This window comes from Schistocerca nitens, chromosome 2, assembly GCF_023898315.1.
Source record: "Schistocerca nitens isolate TAMUIC-IGC-003100 chromosome 2, iqSchNite1.1, whole genome shotgun sequence".
Classification (NCBI taxonomy): domain Eukaryota; kingdom Metazoa; phylum Arthropoda; class Insecta; order Orthoptera; family Acrididae; genus Schistocerca; species Schistocerca nitens.
Genome location: NC_064615.1, coordinates 58,564,154 through 58,581,041, shown reverse-complemented (window position 1 = coordinate 58,581,041; position 16,888 = coordinate 58,564,154). Strand labels below are relative to the sequence as shown.

General features: G+C 42.3%; 1 protein-coding gene across 1 annotated transcript in view; it reads left to right on the top strand.

Annotated features, from left to right (window-relative positions):
• LOC126234834 (cyclic nucleotide-gated channel rod photoreceptor subunit alpha) overlaps nucleotides 1–12,172 on the top strand; it is a 1,223,148-nt gene extending 1,210,976 nt beyond the window's left edge. Inside the window, exon 16 of the mRNA XM_049943575.1 lies at nucleotides 11,933–12,172. Coding sequence (XP_049799532.1) covers nucleotides 11,933–12,159 — 227 coding nt within the window. The 3' untranslated portion in view covers nucleotides 12,160–12,172. The remainder of the gene's footprint in view (nucleotides 1–11,932) is intronic.
• Nucleotides 12,173–16,888: the final 4,716 nt, after the last annotated feature.

The window sequence follows — 16,888 nt, the reverse complement described above, 5'->3', positions numbered from 1 at the left end:
TATTTATACGGCGGAAGACACAGAACAGAGCGTAGCAATGGGTTGTTCGCTCACGGTGCTGTTGTGTGTAGGACTGTCGAATGGAAATGCAGAGAGACTTATTAAAATTTCCACTTGTTGTAGTATTTGGCAGCCCTCTATAAAGGTGGATAAATCTAATATAGTGCCTGCAAGAGTATTGGGAAAAGAGGAATATGTATTGGTGGAAGGAGAATAGAATATTTGCTGATGACATGGTATTAGTGGCAGAAAGTGAGTGGACAGTGAATAACACGCTGAAAGATCTGAATGAAGATTGTGTGCAATATGGGATGCAAATAAACAGAGAAAAAACAAAGAGTATGGTCATCAGTACAAGATGCAGACTGTCGAATATTAAAATAGGACAATCTACCATTAGCCAAGTAAGTGAATTTAAATATCTTGGAAGCACAATAACTGTAGACTCGAGATGTCACCAGGAGGTGAAAACTCGAATTGCCATAGCGAAGGAGGCATTCAACAGAAAGAGGAGACTCTTATGTGGCAAATTATATAAAGGACTAAGGAAAAGGCTTGGCAAATGTTTTGTCTGGAGCGTGGTACTATATGGGGCAGAAACATGGACGCTGAGACGACAGGATGAAAAAAGATTAGAAGCATTTGAGCTGTGGATGTGGAAGAGAATGGAGAGAATAAGCTTGATGGAAAGAGTGAGTAATGAAAGAGTATTGGAAAGGGTTGGTGAGAGAAGATGTCTGCTGAAGGTTGTAAGAGAAAGGATAAAGAACTGGTTGGAACATTCATTGAGAAGGGAGTGCTTGCTAGCAGATGCTTTGGAAGGATTGGTTTGTGGGAGAAGACTGCGAGGAAGAAGAAGATAGCCCGCATCTCGTGGTCGCGCGGTAGCGTTCTCGCTTCCCACGCCCGGGCTCCCGGGTTCGATTCCCGGCGGGGTCAGGAATTTTCTCTGCCTCGTGATGGCTGGGTGTTGTGTGATGTCCTTAGGTTACTTAGATTTAAGTAGTTCTAAGTTCTAGGGGACTGATGACCATAGATGTTAAGTCCCATAGTGCTCAGAGCCATTTGAACAAGAAGATACATGATGATAGATGACATAAAGGGAAGAGGAAATTACGCAGACTTGAAGAGAATGGCAGAAGACCGGACAGCCTGGAGAACTACCATGTGAAAACCTGCCTTTTGGCAGAACACTGATGATGGTGAGTGCCTGCAACGAAGGGATAGGACCCGATGGCAAGATTAGTAATGAACATGTCACAAATAAGGAACAATGGAAAGCAACGTGAAATGGGACCATCGCTTAAAATCAGTATCAAAACTATTTAAATTCGTTGGTAGAGTTCTGGGGAAGTCCAGTGCATCTGTAACGGACATTGCAAACAAACTGCTAATGCGACCAAATCTATTGCTGTGGAATTTGGAGCAATTCAGAGACGAACGGACTGATAAGATCGTGACAGTACGTTATAGTCCCTGTAATAGTTCAACAGAAATGCCAAGGAATATTAAATAGGAGACCTTGGAACAAAGGCACCACGGATCTCGTGAAACCTTGCAGGGTAAATTTAGGGAACTATTATTCGAAGAATGTCCAACCATTGCGGTGCCATCATCGTATGTTTCACGTAATAAGCCTCATACTAAGATTTGAAAGATAAGTGTGTGTGCAGAGGCATGTAGACATATCTCCCTTGCTGAATACACGAACTGAATAATACAAATAATTAATCATATCTGTGTAATTACCCTCTATCATGTACTCTACAGTTGCTTACGGAGTATGTATGTAGATTTAGAGCGTATTTCGTAACATTATCGACCATTAATCCTTTTATTCCATTCGTTATCCAACAAGGGGCAGTGACTGTCTCTATCTCCTTAAGCACCCTAAAGTCTCCTACTTCTATCGATACGCAGCTCACTTAAAGGATCACTATTTCGAAAGCCTATCGTTCTCCCCCACTGCGACGCATAAGCTTCATATTTGGCTCAAAGGTGCCTACGACCGTCCTCTCTGATGCTGCAAAGGCAGTACGCCCTGCGACATCATCCTCGGGCTGGGCGACACTTCAAACAGCGAAGTGTCTACAGACACGAAAACAATGCCAGAGTTTAGAGGTTAATGTGAGGTGTAAGGCGGTGGGTGAATACTATCACATTGGCACCACATTTCACTACAATTTTGTCGAACGCTGTTAACGACGACTCATTCCAGAGAAATGTCGTCAACACCCCTCCCCCCCCCCCCTCCCGAATAGCCAGATTTCACACTTCTTTTTACGCCTCTCCGATGGAGGTCAGAACCGAGACGCTTAGCCTTTAAATCAGATGGTTTTCTTATGGTTGGCCGAGGGAATCATTTCAGGCATACTGCCGCTTAGAATCGATACGAAAAAGCCTCAGGATTTGGCACAAAGAGCTTCAATGAAACCATCCCTTCAGTTGGGACGTTGATTCCCACACACTTCTCGCCCGAAAATAAGAGTTCGCAGTACGATTTGCGGCAGGACGACGTTCTTGACAACAGACATTGCTAACACGACCCGGATGATTGAACCTTTCTCTAAGGACACTGTGGGTCTGAAACCCCACTGAACGTGATCGCAGCCCTATGGAGTGCAACACATTCACAATGTTTCCTCTGGTGTTTGGGATGAGTACACTACAGAGCGTTTAAAAATCGTTCGACGAGATTCGAACGTAATCCGAAGCAGGAAAGTGCATTTGAAACCTACAATTATGGATAAAGGCAAAAAGGTTACGGCCCATGTACCATCATGTGGCGACTGCTACGGTCGCAGGTTCGAATCCTGCCTCGGGCATGGATGTGTGTGATGTCCTTAGGTTAGTTAGGTTTAAGTAGTTCTAAGTTCTAGGGGACTGATAACCACAGCAGTTGAGTCCCATAGTGCTCAGAGCCATTTTTGAACCATCATGTGTCATTTCCTCTTACTACCTTATTGACATAAACACTTCTGAAACAGGTAGGCAGTCATAATTTCAGTTAATTACAATACAGATTGAGTAAGATATTAGATTCAATAATAGGGCAATAAAAACAGGTAGGCCTTGATGAATAAGAGTTTTGCCTAACAAAATTATGAAATATCTCTCAGTTTTATTAAAAGGGAACAGGCAGGCCTTAAGTTAAGTAGAAATGACAAACAGAAAACAGGCAGGCCTTTAGTAACATCAGTTTCAGTTAAGGAAAATTACCAAATAGATAACAGGTGCACCTTCAGTGATAATAGCTCCCGTTTAGCAAACTCACGAAATGCAAAATAGGAAGGCCTTCAATAATAACAGTTTCAGTTAAGTAAAATTACCAAATAGAAAACAGCCAGGCCTTCTTTAATACCGGCATAACAGCTTCAGTTAAGTACAGTTACCAAATAGAAAGCAGATGTACCTTTAATAGTAACAGCTTCAGTTAAATGAAATAATCAAATAGAAAAGAGGCAGGCCTTCAATGATAACAGCTTCAATTAAGTCAAATTACGAAATAGAGAACAAGCAAGCCTTCTTTAATATCAGCTTCAGTTAAGTAAAACTACCAAATACGAAACAGTTAGTCCTTCATGAGTAACTGCTGCAGTTAAGTAAACAAGAGTTTGAATTGCCTCCTTACAAGGGGTGCACCAGGAGGCTTATACGCAAGGAGCACAAGCCTATACCAAATAGAAAGGTCAAGAAAGGTTATAACGAGAAGACCGGCCTTGCAAGGCCCTTTTTGTTGGGTACAGACCGGCAAAGGCAATTTTAACATAGTACGGTTAATTACTTGCAAGCAGCAATAACGAGCCAAATGGTATATCCGCGTCACTGCAAGATACCGTCTCTACAACGACGGCAAAACGACAGAAAGTAAACTAGGCTGCCAAACCAAATACAATAGCCTCAGCAATTGCAAATTTTGATAACTAGGCACCTCTTCAGTGAATATAATTAACAGAGCGATGACGTCAGCAACGCCCGAAGGTATCTCGAAACCGGCACCCGGCCAGTATTACAAGAGAAAGCTGTCTGGCAGGGAAGTCGGCTAGAACCGAAACATCTAGGTTTTGCGGACGACGGTATGTGTACGTGTGTGTGTGTGGGGGGGGGGGGGGGGGAGGTCGGGCCACAGCATAGAAGAAACATGTTATCGCTCCGGCTCAGGAAACACCATCGGCTCACGCAGTTTATGATATCCTGTTTAACACAACCAAGGCCAGTATCGTCTGAGGAAAAGCAAACAACAACCACAATTCATGGAACCAACTGGTGGTGAAATAGATAAACTAAGAAATGGCAATGATCGCAACATACCTATAGGTATTAATAAACAAAAATTAACAGTTAAGACCTGTAAGTCCGAAACTTAACTGAAGTTCACGAATCTAAGCTGATACTTGCCGACTCCAAAGGGGGCCCAGAATTCAGGACAGCGAAACTGGCTTCAACTCTCTCATCGGTGTACCACGTCCCAGAGCTGGCTGGCCAGGCTACGCACGAAGACGGCACTCGAAGTCAGCCACGGATTCAAATCGACCTACAAATAGGCTCAGCAACCACTCGCCGGAGTCCCGTGTCCAAGACGCTTGCGCAAGTTCTCGCCTTACTCGCCCAGCGGAGCTCTCACACGTCCTCCTCACTCCGTTAGCACTCCCCAACTCGCCACGCAACAGCACACCACGTCACCATTAACAATCTAGAGCAAAGATCTTAATGGCCTCAAACCAAAAGAACATCACGATAGATCGAGCTAGTGGCGCCAGGAATTCGAAAGGCAACGCCAGCAACCCCGCCACGGCTCAGTATTTATGCTTTTTCAGCCCTCCTGTTTCGTGCCCTTTAGTGAAGTAATCACGAATGGTTGCAGTTTTGACAAGTGCGTCAATAAAATGATAAATGTTCCCTCCGAGATCCTCCAGTTCGGCAACATACTCGTTGTAACCTGTGCGCCCTTGTTGACTATATTAAAAATTCATCTGTACACAGACTTCCTCTTTCAAAGCCCCGCTGCAGCTCTAGCGCCTGATGGCAGGCAACCCCCTTCAGAACCTCTTATGTTGAGTATGCCTTATATTCAGTATGCCTAAAAAGCAGGCGATATAGTAGCAACGGAGAGCATAGCTGAATGGGTGTCGAAATCCCTACAGCTACATATTTAAGATACTCAACAAAGGTGTTTGGGTTTCACTGAGGGTGTTGCCGAAATGGAGGGTCGTAGAGGGCAAGTTTGACATTTTATTCGTGCAGGTGTCAAAGTTGAACACCCCTGCGTCCCCTCTCCCCACCCCCTCTTTTGACCATGCCACAGGAGAGAGCATATGAGTAGGGCTGAAATGTATACAGACACCCTTTCCTGTTTTGGATCACGTTCAAATTTCGTCGAATATTTTTATCGGTCCTGGTGATTCCACCCTGTACATAAAGGCAAAAACTACGCTCACGTTGCACTCCCTTCAGTGGGATTGCAGCCCACGATGTCCTTAGGAAAGGGTTTCAAAAAAAAAAAGGCTCTGAGCACTATGGGACTTAACATCTGAGGTCATCAGTGCCCTAGAACTTAGTACTACTTAAACCTAACTAACCTAAGGACATCACACACATCCATGCCCGAGGCAGGATTCGAACCTGCGATCGTAGCGGCCGCGCGGTTCCAGACTGAAGCGCCTAGGAAAGGGTTTAATCGTCTGGAGCATTTCAGCAGTGTGTAACGTTGTCAAGAATGTCGTCTTGTTGGTCATCGAACTTCGAACTGTCATTTTCGACTGCGAAATGTGTGCGAGTGCACGCCCCAAGGTAAGGGGTGATTTCAGTGACGTCCTTTATGCCACCTCCTGATTCCTTGTCGTATCGGTTCTGAGCGGTGGTATGACTGAAATGTTTTTCTTGGGCAGCCGCAAGAGAACCTCGTGATTTAAACACTGGCCGTCGCTGTTCAGACCTCCATCGCAGAGGCGTTAAAACAAGGGGTGAAATGTTGGTACAATGGCTGTGACAACCTTCCTGTCATGTTACTCGTCCACAGTGGCGCTGGATAGAATTGTGGGAAAATTTGGCGCCAATTTGACATCGTTAATCCACTATCATGAACTTCCGAGTTCAGGCGTTTTTTTTCGCAAGTGTCGACACCTTGTTGTCTGACGCGTCGCCGAGCCCGAGGATGACATAGCAGGGCACCGCGCTTCAGCACTGTTGCAGAGGATGGTTGTACGCACCTTTGAGCCCAATTTAAAACGTATGCGTCGCAAAAGGAGAGAACTGCCGACTTCCGAAAACGTGATCCTTCATTTGTGTTACGCAGTGTACAACCGTGGGAGTGTGTCTTTTGCATAGGTGACCTCTCCATTTTCTTATAAAACACCATCATCTTTCCTTCAGCTATTTCCATTTAAGTTCCCTAAGCATCCGCGTTATCTTTTCTGGTGTGTAACACCTTATAAAGGCACAGGCACAGCGTATCTCTGACGGCATTCAGTGCCTTCGGTTACGTCGACCTGACGAATACCTTAAACAATGGAACAGTGCCCTAGAATAGCTGACACAGTGAGCTATATGACTATTCCTTAATGGATTGCATATTCCCAGAATTTTCCCAACAAATATAGATCTTCTATAGTGCTCCTCTACTACTGACCCGACGTGTACTTTTCATTCCATATCGCTTCGCGGTATGGTTATATTAAGAGTTTTAAACAATGTGGATGTAAGATTACCGCCAATGCATTCATTCCATGCTCATAAGTCCCGATTTGGTGCTTATCTTGCATTGGTCTACGTGAACTCTGCAATTCACCACATCAAACGGACGTCCCGTAGAAGTAATTCTACATTTCCTCAGAAATACCCAGCGTCGGTTTTTTTTTTTTTCAGTTGATAACTGCAGTGTCGGTCGTTAGGGCTGCTGTGATAAGCCGTTAATGTACACTGAGAACATTAGCAGGGACAGGTAGGACACGCAACTATTGAAAATTAGTCTTCCATTGTAACGTATTTGGTTTTATCAGTCAACATTTGTATATCTGAAAAGACACTGATCAAGATAGTACATTCGTTACCAAATCAAAAATATTGAAAGCTTTCCTAGAATCTAGGTTACCAGAATCTATTATTTTACCTGCTTACGCTAACTGAAATATATCGAACGGGAAAATAGCAAAAATAGCGAACTGCGTTTCCCGCGAGTCGTGCTGATCCTTTGAGAGAGATTTCTATTCTTCGAGTACTGTCAGTCTGTTTTAAAAATCACTCAAAGGTCCTGAAACTGGCAGACGTTATGGACTACATGTCTTTACTGTAGTGCTACTCCAGTGAAATTAAGGAATTCAACCATATGTTCTGTTGAGATTTAGGCTGAGAACAGTCCAGCCATCTTCTGAAACGTAAAACACACGGTTCAAAAGATGTCTGGACAACGGTCGCTGTATCACGTACAGATGATCTGAAGACTTTGGACTGGTCAATGGATGTACTCTCCTTGACGCTGGGACGATAATGAAACAAGTAAGTTGTTCCAAAGTGTCCACTTTGTCCTTCTGAGCCATTACTATGTGACTTTATTTAGGGCGCAGTTGATCCTTATAGAGATATCTAGATCGAGTAATGGTCGCTTGAGTGCAGCTCATTGGCCATTCCTCACCATACAGTGAGACAGCTGGATAGCATATCAAGAGATGGATGGAGGAGAGCAATACCTAGCAGTGCCTAAGCGTGTTTTCAACTGTGTCGAACGTTCAAAAGATATCAGATTCTAGCTGTATATGGTTGTCGGTGACTCTGCCACGAAGTCATGCAGCGGTGAAATTCTACTGCGCACTTGTCCGTTAAATTCTCCGTAAACGATAATAGGAGCTGCGTGGTAATATGTCTGATCGGAAAAGGCGAGAAGAGGTATTCGTCGTGATGAATATAGCTCCGTCCCCTCCAACCCTGTCCTCACTATGGCCGCCCTTTCTGTGGAAGCTAAAGGTGCTCAACACTGGGGAACGACTGTCTTTCAGTGAGTCTTTTGGTGGCAAAGTCACAAGTGTCTGACCTGCGCCAGGTCTCAGTTACTCCACATAAATCCTAAACTCACTGACGTTTAAGTGAAACGGTAAATCCAGCGACAATAGGAAATGGCGGGGTGGGGGAAAACTACTTGAAGCGGAGACTGGTTCTCTCATGCAAATATTACCGTCCATAATTTCCGCTGAGGCATCAGACACGTTCAAAACTACTAGCGTCGTATGTTCTAACGGCCTTATATATGGTTGCCTTAGTAGTTGCGCTGCTTTAAAAAACTGATGTTTTCTCTTTTGTCTTCCTTTTGTGATAATATTGCAGTTTACTGCAGTTGCTCTGGAGGAAAAGCCAGATTTTTAAGAATGACGCACTCCAAAGGGCCTGCCGTAGTGGCCGAGCGGTTCTAGGCGCTTCACTCTGGAACCGCGTGACCGCTACGGTCGCAGGTTCGAATCCTGCCTCGGCCATGGATGTGTGTGATGTCCTTCGGTTAGTTCGGTTTAAGTAGTTCTAAGTTCTAGGGGACTGATGACCACAGATGTTAAGTCCCATAGTGCTCAGAGCTATTTGAACCAACCACCACTCGAAAGGTTACCTTGGACTCGCGAAAAGCTAAGTCGGTAGCTTGATGGTGGCAACGGCCTAGCCGCTGTAGTAACACCGGTTCCCGTCAGATCACCGCGGTTACGCGCTATCGAGCTAGTCTAGCCCTTTGATTGGTCACCATACGGATCTACCAGGCGCTGTTGACAAAGGGAGTGCACTCAGCCCTTCTGAGGCCGATTGAACAGCTACTTGATTGAGAAACAGCGGCACCGGTCAGGAAAGCTGACAATGGCCGGAAGAGCGGTGTGCTGAACACGTGGCCCTCCATATCCGTATCCAGCGAGGCCCAAGGACCAATGGTGACACGGCGGCCGGTCGCTACCATTGGGCCTTCAAGGCCTTTTTGGATGGTTCTTTTTCTTATTTTTTTTTTTAATTTTAGCTTGGTGCTACTGAGACTGCTTAGCTTCATTACAACCATATCTACTTGTTACGTTTAGTTACTCTAACCATATCTATTTGTTACGTTTAGTTACTCTACCTTCCGTTGTTAATGATACACAAGACACTCCCTGCGTCGAAGTGATTTTGAGAAGTAATTTAGTGAGATAACGAGTTAGACCCATCGTGGGCCGATTTACTGTCTTTGCCACAAGCTCTATCTCTCTGGAGTGTCGTATGGCTTTATTGCAGGCACTTGTACCATAACATAGGGTTCAGCTTGGTGTTAAGACGGATGTACCATGTCGCCGTGGGCTACGGAAGTTCTTCTCCATTGAACGGTTAATGCTTCTGTTTTCGCTGAATTCGCCTATCATTCGTTTCATTAAATGTTAGAATTGAGTGGCACTTTTCCGAACCCACACATCTTCCAGTTCCTCTTTTGCTATACGCTGCTAATCTCGTCATCCTAATGCAACAACGATCATTTTGTATATGAATAATGTGCGAGAGATAAAATGCTTACTAAAAAGCTCATGATGCTGCGCATTTCCGTTTCAGGTTCATTTTCTCGAAATACACTCCTGAAAATGGAAAAAAGAACACATTGACACCGGTGTGTCAGACCCACCATACTTGCTCCGGACACTGCGAGAGGGCTGTACAAGCAATGATCACACGCACGGCACAGCGGACACACCAGGAACCGCGGTGTTGGCCGTCGAATGGCGCTAGCTGCGCAGCATTTGTGCACCGCCGCCGTCAGTGTCAGCCAGTTTGCCGTGGCATACGGAGCTCCATCGCAGTCTTTAACACTGGTAGCATGCCGCGACAGCGTGGACGTGAACCGTATGTGCAGTTGACGGACTTTGAGCGAGGGCGTATAGTGGGCATGCGGGAGGCCGGGTGGACGTACCGCCGAATTGCTCAACACGTGGGGCGTGAGGTCTCCACAGTACATCGATGTTGTCGCCAGTGGTCGGCGGAAGGTGCACGTGCCCGTCGACCTGGGACCGGACCGCAGCGACGCACGGATGCACGCCAAGACCGTAGGATCCTACGCAGTGCCGTAGGGGACCGCACCGCCACTTCCCAGCAAATTAGGGACACTGTTGCTCCTGGGGTATCGGCGAGGACCATTCGCAACCGTCTCCATGAAGCTGGGCTACGGTCCCGCACACCGTTAGGCCGTCTTCCGCTCACGCCCCAACATCGTGCAGCCCGCCACCAGTGGTGTCGCGACAGGCGTGAATGGAGGGACGAATGGAGACGTGTCGTCTTCAGCGATGAGAGTCGCTTCTGCCTTGGTGCCAATGATGGTCGTATGCGTGTTTGGCGCCGTGCAGGTGAGCGCCACAATCAGGACTGCATACGACCGAGGCACACAGGGCCAACACCCGGCATCATGGTGTGGGGAGCGATCTCCTACACTGGCCGTACACCACTGGTGATCGTCGAGGGGACACTGAATAGTGCACGGTACATCCAAACCGTCATCGAACCCATCGTTCTACCATTCCTAGACCGGCAAGGGAACTTGCTGTTCCAACAGGACAATGCACGTCCGCATGTATCCCGTGCCACCCAACGTGCTCTAGAAGGTGTAAGTCAACTACCCTGGGCAGCAAGATCTCCGGATCTGTCCCCCATTGAGCATGTTTGGGACTGGATGAAGCGTCGTCTCACGCGGTCTGCACGTCCAGCACGAACGCTGGTCCAACTGAGGCGCCAGGTGGAAATGGCATGGCAAGCCGTTCCACAGGACTACATCCAGCATCTCTACGATCGTCTCCATGGGAGAATAGCAGCCTGCATTGCTGCGAAAGGTGGATATACACTGTACTAGTGCCGACATTGTGCATGCTCTGTTGCCTGTGTCTATGTGCCTGTGGTTCTGTCAGTGTGATCATGTGATGTATCTGACCCCAGGAATGTGTCAATAAAGTTTCCCCTTCCTGGGACAATGAATTCACGGTGTTCTTATTTCAATTTCCAGGAGTGTATTTTAACTGTGTTCTTACTTTTGAGTCTTTTCATTCTTTGGAAAGAATAATGTTCTGTAAAGGCAATGCTGGTCCTAAACATACTAATTTTAAACTGCAACCTTCCAATGTACAGGGTGTCCAAGGAGGCATGATCAGTGTTCAGGGATAAGACAGTAACCATCATTCGAAGCAAAAAGACTATTAAACATGGGTTCTAAAACCATACCTCAAGAGCAACGAGCACTTCTTCATCTCGGTACGGTGAAAAAAATCTCTTCTACTGCAAGATCTTCCCAAATCCTGTGAGATAGTACTACGGATTAAAACAAGAAAAAAAATTCAGTAAACGTGGAATGTAAAGAGAGTTCGTTGCCTGATCATGTCATACAATTCACACAAACACTGTGTTTGGATGACGCAGTGGTTAACGCTACTTCTGGTAAGCAGATCTCGGGGTCGATTCCCGGTGTGGCATACATTTTCACTCGTCGCACTGATTCTGCATAAAATTCCGATTCAGCTGACATCAATAATTCTTTTCCTTTCTTTCCTTCCCCCCCCCTCCCCCCCCTCCTCTTTCAATTTACATAACATCTCTTCTACTCATTAAGTATTATAGTCCTTAAGATACAGATTTTAGACCTCATTTTTATTAGACTTTCTTGCCTAGAATGTTCGTTCTACCAATCCCCTTACAATGACCATTCATCCTAGGACACCACGTATAATGCTCAATAAATGTCCACCTGCAACCTCGGCAAGTACGCTTATAATACTCGTACCTCGCAGCTTCCTTGCCGGAAGTGACGCATTCTGTGTGTGCGCAGCATACGCCGTGGCCTGCGCGACGGCGGCGGCGGCGTCCAGCAGCGCCGGCCCCGATCCCGGCGGGGGCGGCACTGCGGGGGCGGCGGGGGCGGCAGCGGCAGGCGGTGCGGCGGCGGCGGCGCCCGCCGCTACCGCAGACGACGGCGGCATGATGTCACACGAGGCCTTAATCGCGGAGATCAAGCGTCTGCGCGAGCGGCTCATGGTGCTCGAGACGGAGAACGCGTCGATGAGCATCAAGCTGAGCCAGCAGCAGTGGGAGGTGGAGCACCGCCTCGCCGAGATCGAGATGCAGATCTGCGGCGCGTCCAGCGGCGGCTCCAGCACCGAGGACAACGAGCGCAACCGCGAGTCCATCATTTAACAGGAGCGCCGGCCGGGCGGCAGCGTTCGCCACCCGCCGCCCGGACTCGCCGGCGCCGGCGCCGGCATCAGCGCCCGCAGACCGCCGCGCTGCCGCTGCCGCAGCCGCGGCGCCCGCTGAGGAGCAGTGGCGACGGCGAGCACACTCGTGGCCGAGTACGGGACCAACGACCACTCTGCACCTAAGCAGTGACGTCTCTTCCGCAACGACACTCGACAGTGGACGACTGTACGGCTGCGACAGCCGGCAACTCCTTCATCGACTTCTATGCTATTGTCTCGTTAACTTAAAAACAAATAAAATAAACTTTCAGATAAGTATTTTAAATAATTCAGAAAAAAACAATGATCTTCCTGGGTGTCATAAAAGAACTGTACTCTTTGTAATCCACCGTCGGATGATATGTAAAATACTATGTATAGAGGTATATAATAATAATAATAAATAATAATAATAACAAAAAGTTAAATTATTTTCTGTGATACACGCCAGGAATCTGACAATATTCCGTGGGTGATTAACTGCCAAAAGATATATAAAGTCCTTAAAATAAAGTTTGGCAAAAAAAAATAATGCACTCTGTTTGATGTAATATTTGATTCCGGTTCAAAGTAAAAATTGTGCCGACCCATTCGATTAGCAACGATGCTCTCCAGTCCGTGTTGTCTGTTATCTTGCATTCTTGTTTAGAAGGCGCTTTGTTGCAAAGTTGGTTGCTTGAGGCTCTGCTTGTGAACACACAGCATCGCCAAGAGAGATTTTAACGAGACTCCCTGTATTGAGTGGAAAATATTTTTTAAAGAGTTATCCCTCTGCGCGGTGCTTCATTTGCAGTAAATGTACCTTTGTATATAAAACTATATGTATACACAGCATTTAAAAACGAATAAATGTTATCATGGAAAACATACAATAAGTTCCAAGGTTCTAAGATGTTCTGGCATAGAGTTATAAAAACTTGTGAAAAAATTCAATAGTTAAATCGTTAAGTACAAGTATCTTTTTTTAACTTTTGTTCTCCACTTTTCCTCTTTTTGGATTAAATCTTAAGAAATGCAAAAGGAATATTGCTCTGTTCAGTTGTTATTTTAGTTATGATTTCAAACTACTTAAAGTTGTAAGAGTATACATTTCACAGCCCAGGAACTTCATGATGTACATTCAGCTATGGAAGTGAGTCATAATGCCATTTTTACTTTTACCTGACGACAGTATGTTGTTAGAGAGCATCAGTTATAAAAACATTCAACTTGCAAAATTTTTAGAGTTGATGAAACACTATCGACTCTTGCAATGCAAAGGGTATTAATTAAAAACCATTCCTTTTTATACTAAATTTCTTACATTTTTCAAACCTTCATTATATATTCATCAGCTTAAAAGACTACTAAAATTGCACCAATATAAAGGGTATAGAAAATCTAATTTAAAAATTGATAGATTAGACCAAAAAATCTCTTGTTTATAAAGAGTTATATATATTTAATAACGATAATTATAAAAATAAACTGCCTTCATAGGTAAAATATAGTAATTGTGAAAATTAACTGATTACAAAAGCATATGTGTTAACATTTCTTGCACATAAATTATGTTGCTCTTCACAGTCTAATACACTCAAATCTAATGTTTTTTGTTCAGTTTGATTTTTATTAAATTAATTTTACACAGCGCTACCTATAGTAAACAGACAGTGTACAGTACCAACACTGCTTTCTATCACTTTCATTATTATTATTCTAGGATCATTTAGTATTAAAACAAAGAAGTGCCCAAATGATCAGATGGTTTTCACAGAGACTATATTTTACTTATTTAATAATTATACAGAGGTTTCTGCTATGGCTTCTCAGTAATTTATTTGTTTCAATATAAAAATATCAATAATTTACTAGAGAAATCATTAGAAAGTCAGATTTTTGTAAGATCATATCATTTATTATCATCTCAAGAGGACAGATATTTTCAGGATTGATCTTTGAGACATAAATTTTAGGAGAAAATAAATAATGTAAATTCTAATAGGAAAAAATTCCTTAATACCTCTTTCAACTAAGATGTTCTATTGTTTTCATGTAAATTCTACTGTCAGTTATGAACACTAAGGTACATGAAAATAAGATTTCACACTCAGATGTTTTTGGTAACAAATATTTTACTGAAAATTAGTCCATTAACAGGTACATATAATCATATTAACGCATATGGAAAAGCTCTTATTTCGATTATTCATTTATATATTACACACATTAGTTATCTGTTTCACTGACAGTTTTACATCATACTGAAATACAATTCATTGTAGCCTCTAAACCAACCAAGAATATTTTTTTAACTTTTGAAAGGGATCATGACTATACACAGAAGGAGAGATGACTTTTTTCTGTATTTTAGGTGTTGAAGCAATACATAACAAGAAATCAAAGTTCTTAAAATATATTACTTCATCAACACAGAAACATAATTAAAAAAATAAACTTTAAATATTAATTAATCAGTATCATTTGCGTTTGCTTACCAGGAATCATTTTGTTCCATTCCAGTTCCTGCCATTCAGTGAAGTCCAAAGGGGTCATAATAACTAAAGAATTAATAATAATTTATAGCATTTAAGTTAATCATAATACCTAATATACCAGTTCAGTCATTAGGTTAACAACCAGCAGCATTCAAAATTTACCAATTAGAGCAGTTTTTTGTTCCAGCTGCTGTTGTCATTTTTGTTTTATGTTCAGCAGGAACAATGATTATCAGCTGTGGCACATGAACATCTGTTTGATAGATATGACAAGTTCTTGCTTAACTTCAAAGGACAGCATACACATATGTATCTTTAATAGTGAAAAATCAGTTTATCACCTCATTTAAACTAAAATTATAATTATGGCACTGAGATTGTGTAAGCTGACTGATTGTGTCCTTCCATAGGAATGAATAGAGTGTATGACCCTTGTGGTGCTTCAGCCATATTTTGTTATTCTTGCTGAATGAAGACAATGATAGACTGAAGTACAGTCATATGAAAAGTAAATGTGCTTTGTTATATTCTAAAATAAGCATATAATATATCTGAAATATATGTGCAAGTTCCTGTGCTCTGATTACTGGTATATAAAACATCTTTCTGTCAAATATGTTAGCTGGATATGTTGCGTTCCAGATAAGCACAAATCCATGTTCATGAAATGATTTTTAAGAACGTTGTATGAGAAAATTGTTTGACAGATTTGTGTATTGTTATTTCTGAAATGATATATGATAAGAAGTGGCTATATGGTCATACTGAAATTTTGTTATTGTGGTTAAAATGTTGTATAAATGCCAGCATTACATAGTTATTTACAGAATTATGAAAAGTAAGCTTTTTGGAGGCAGTCAATACTGATAGCCTTCTATTGTTGTACTTTTCATTATGCACATTTGCAATTTATATCATGAATTTAGAGTATATTTGGGTTATAGAAATAAAACTGTTCAACTATAGTTTAGTTTTTGTGTTATCTCGGTGATGCACAGCACATCCATTTAGATGTCAGTATTTATGTTCTTTCTTTCATAAAATATTGATTTGTTATAGTTTGATATCAGGTAGTATGGTTTTTCAGAATGCAAAACAAATTCTAAATCATACTATTGAATTTGATACACTATTATGAGCTTGGAAAACTTAAAGTTAATGCTACTATTTCATTTTGTATCTAACAAAAATATAACACAGCAGAGTCAACTAAAATCAAGCCACTTTTAATATTCATATTATACATTTTCCATTTTTCTTCACACTGTTAATAATTAAAAATTATAAATATGAAATTTTATGTTAAAATCTCGTTATTGTTACTATGATAAATAATGTTGCTGAGGAGACTCTGTATATTATATATTTAATTCAGATGGTAAATGGCTCGTAAAGAGATTTTTATAAGCAAAGATAGATTGTATAATTGTATATTAAAATGAAATTTAAAATTTTTAAAATAGATCACTATTTCATATTTTTTGATTCACAAAGCTATATGAAAACTACCTTTTAACTATTTTTGTTATAAGTACTAAGGCTAAAACAACAAAAAATTCAAATATAAAAAAAAACAATTACCTCAAAGTTCAATTCATCCTTTATAAATCTGGAAGTATAATACCATATATCTAATAGACTCCTCTGCAATATTTATTTTATACACAGACAAAAGTTAAGCAGGTACTCCTCATCAAATAATAGTTTTCACAGTTATTATGATGTGTAGAGGAGGAGGTTCTAGTCACAACTTTTATCACATATACAATATTCATGTACTTCATAATATTTTTAGGTGTATGGTGACCGTAGATATCAAAAGGTAATGAAGCGGAATTCATGCAGCTATTTTTCTTTTTAACAAATTTCACCCAAGAGCTTGTTTTGAGCACAAATTGTTAAGGACCTGTGAATATATTGTGAGCTTCCGAAAATGGCAGTTAAAAGCTGTAAAAGTGAATGTGCAAAGCTCTTTTCTGCTGTGGGAACTACATACTAGATAAAACACCAGGAATAATTGTGTAAAATAGTTGCCATTACATATATTATGCTAAGTCACATTTTTTTTGCAGTTAGAGTTATAAGAACAACAAGTCGCTCTCAGAATCTTAAAAATGATCTGTGCCTGTAAAATCACTTACCAAAATCTGTTTTGTCTACAGGAAACATAAATTTAAACTCACAGTAGTCAATTTTCATTTCTAAATGCCA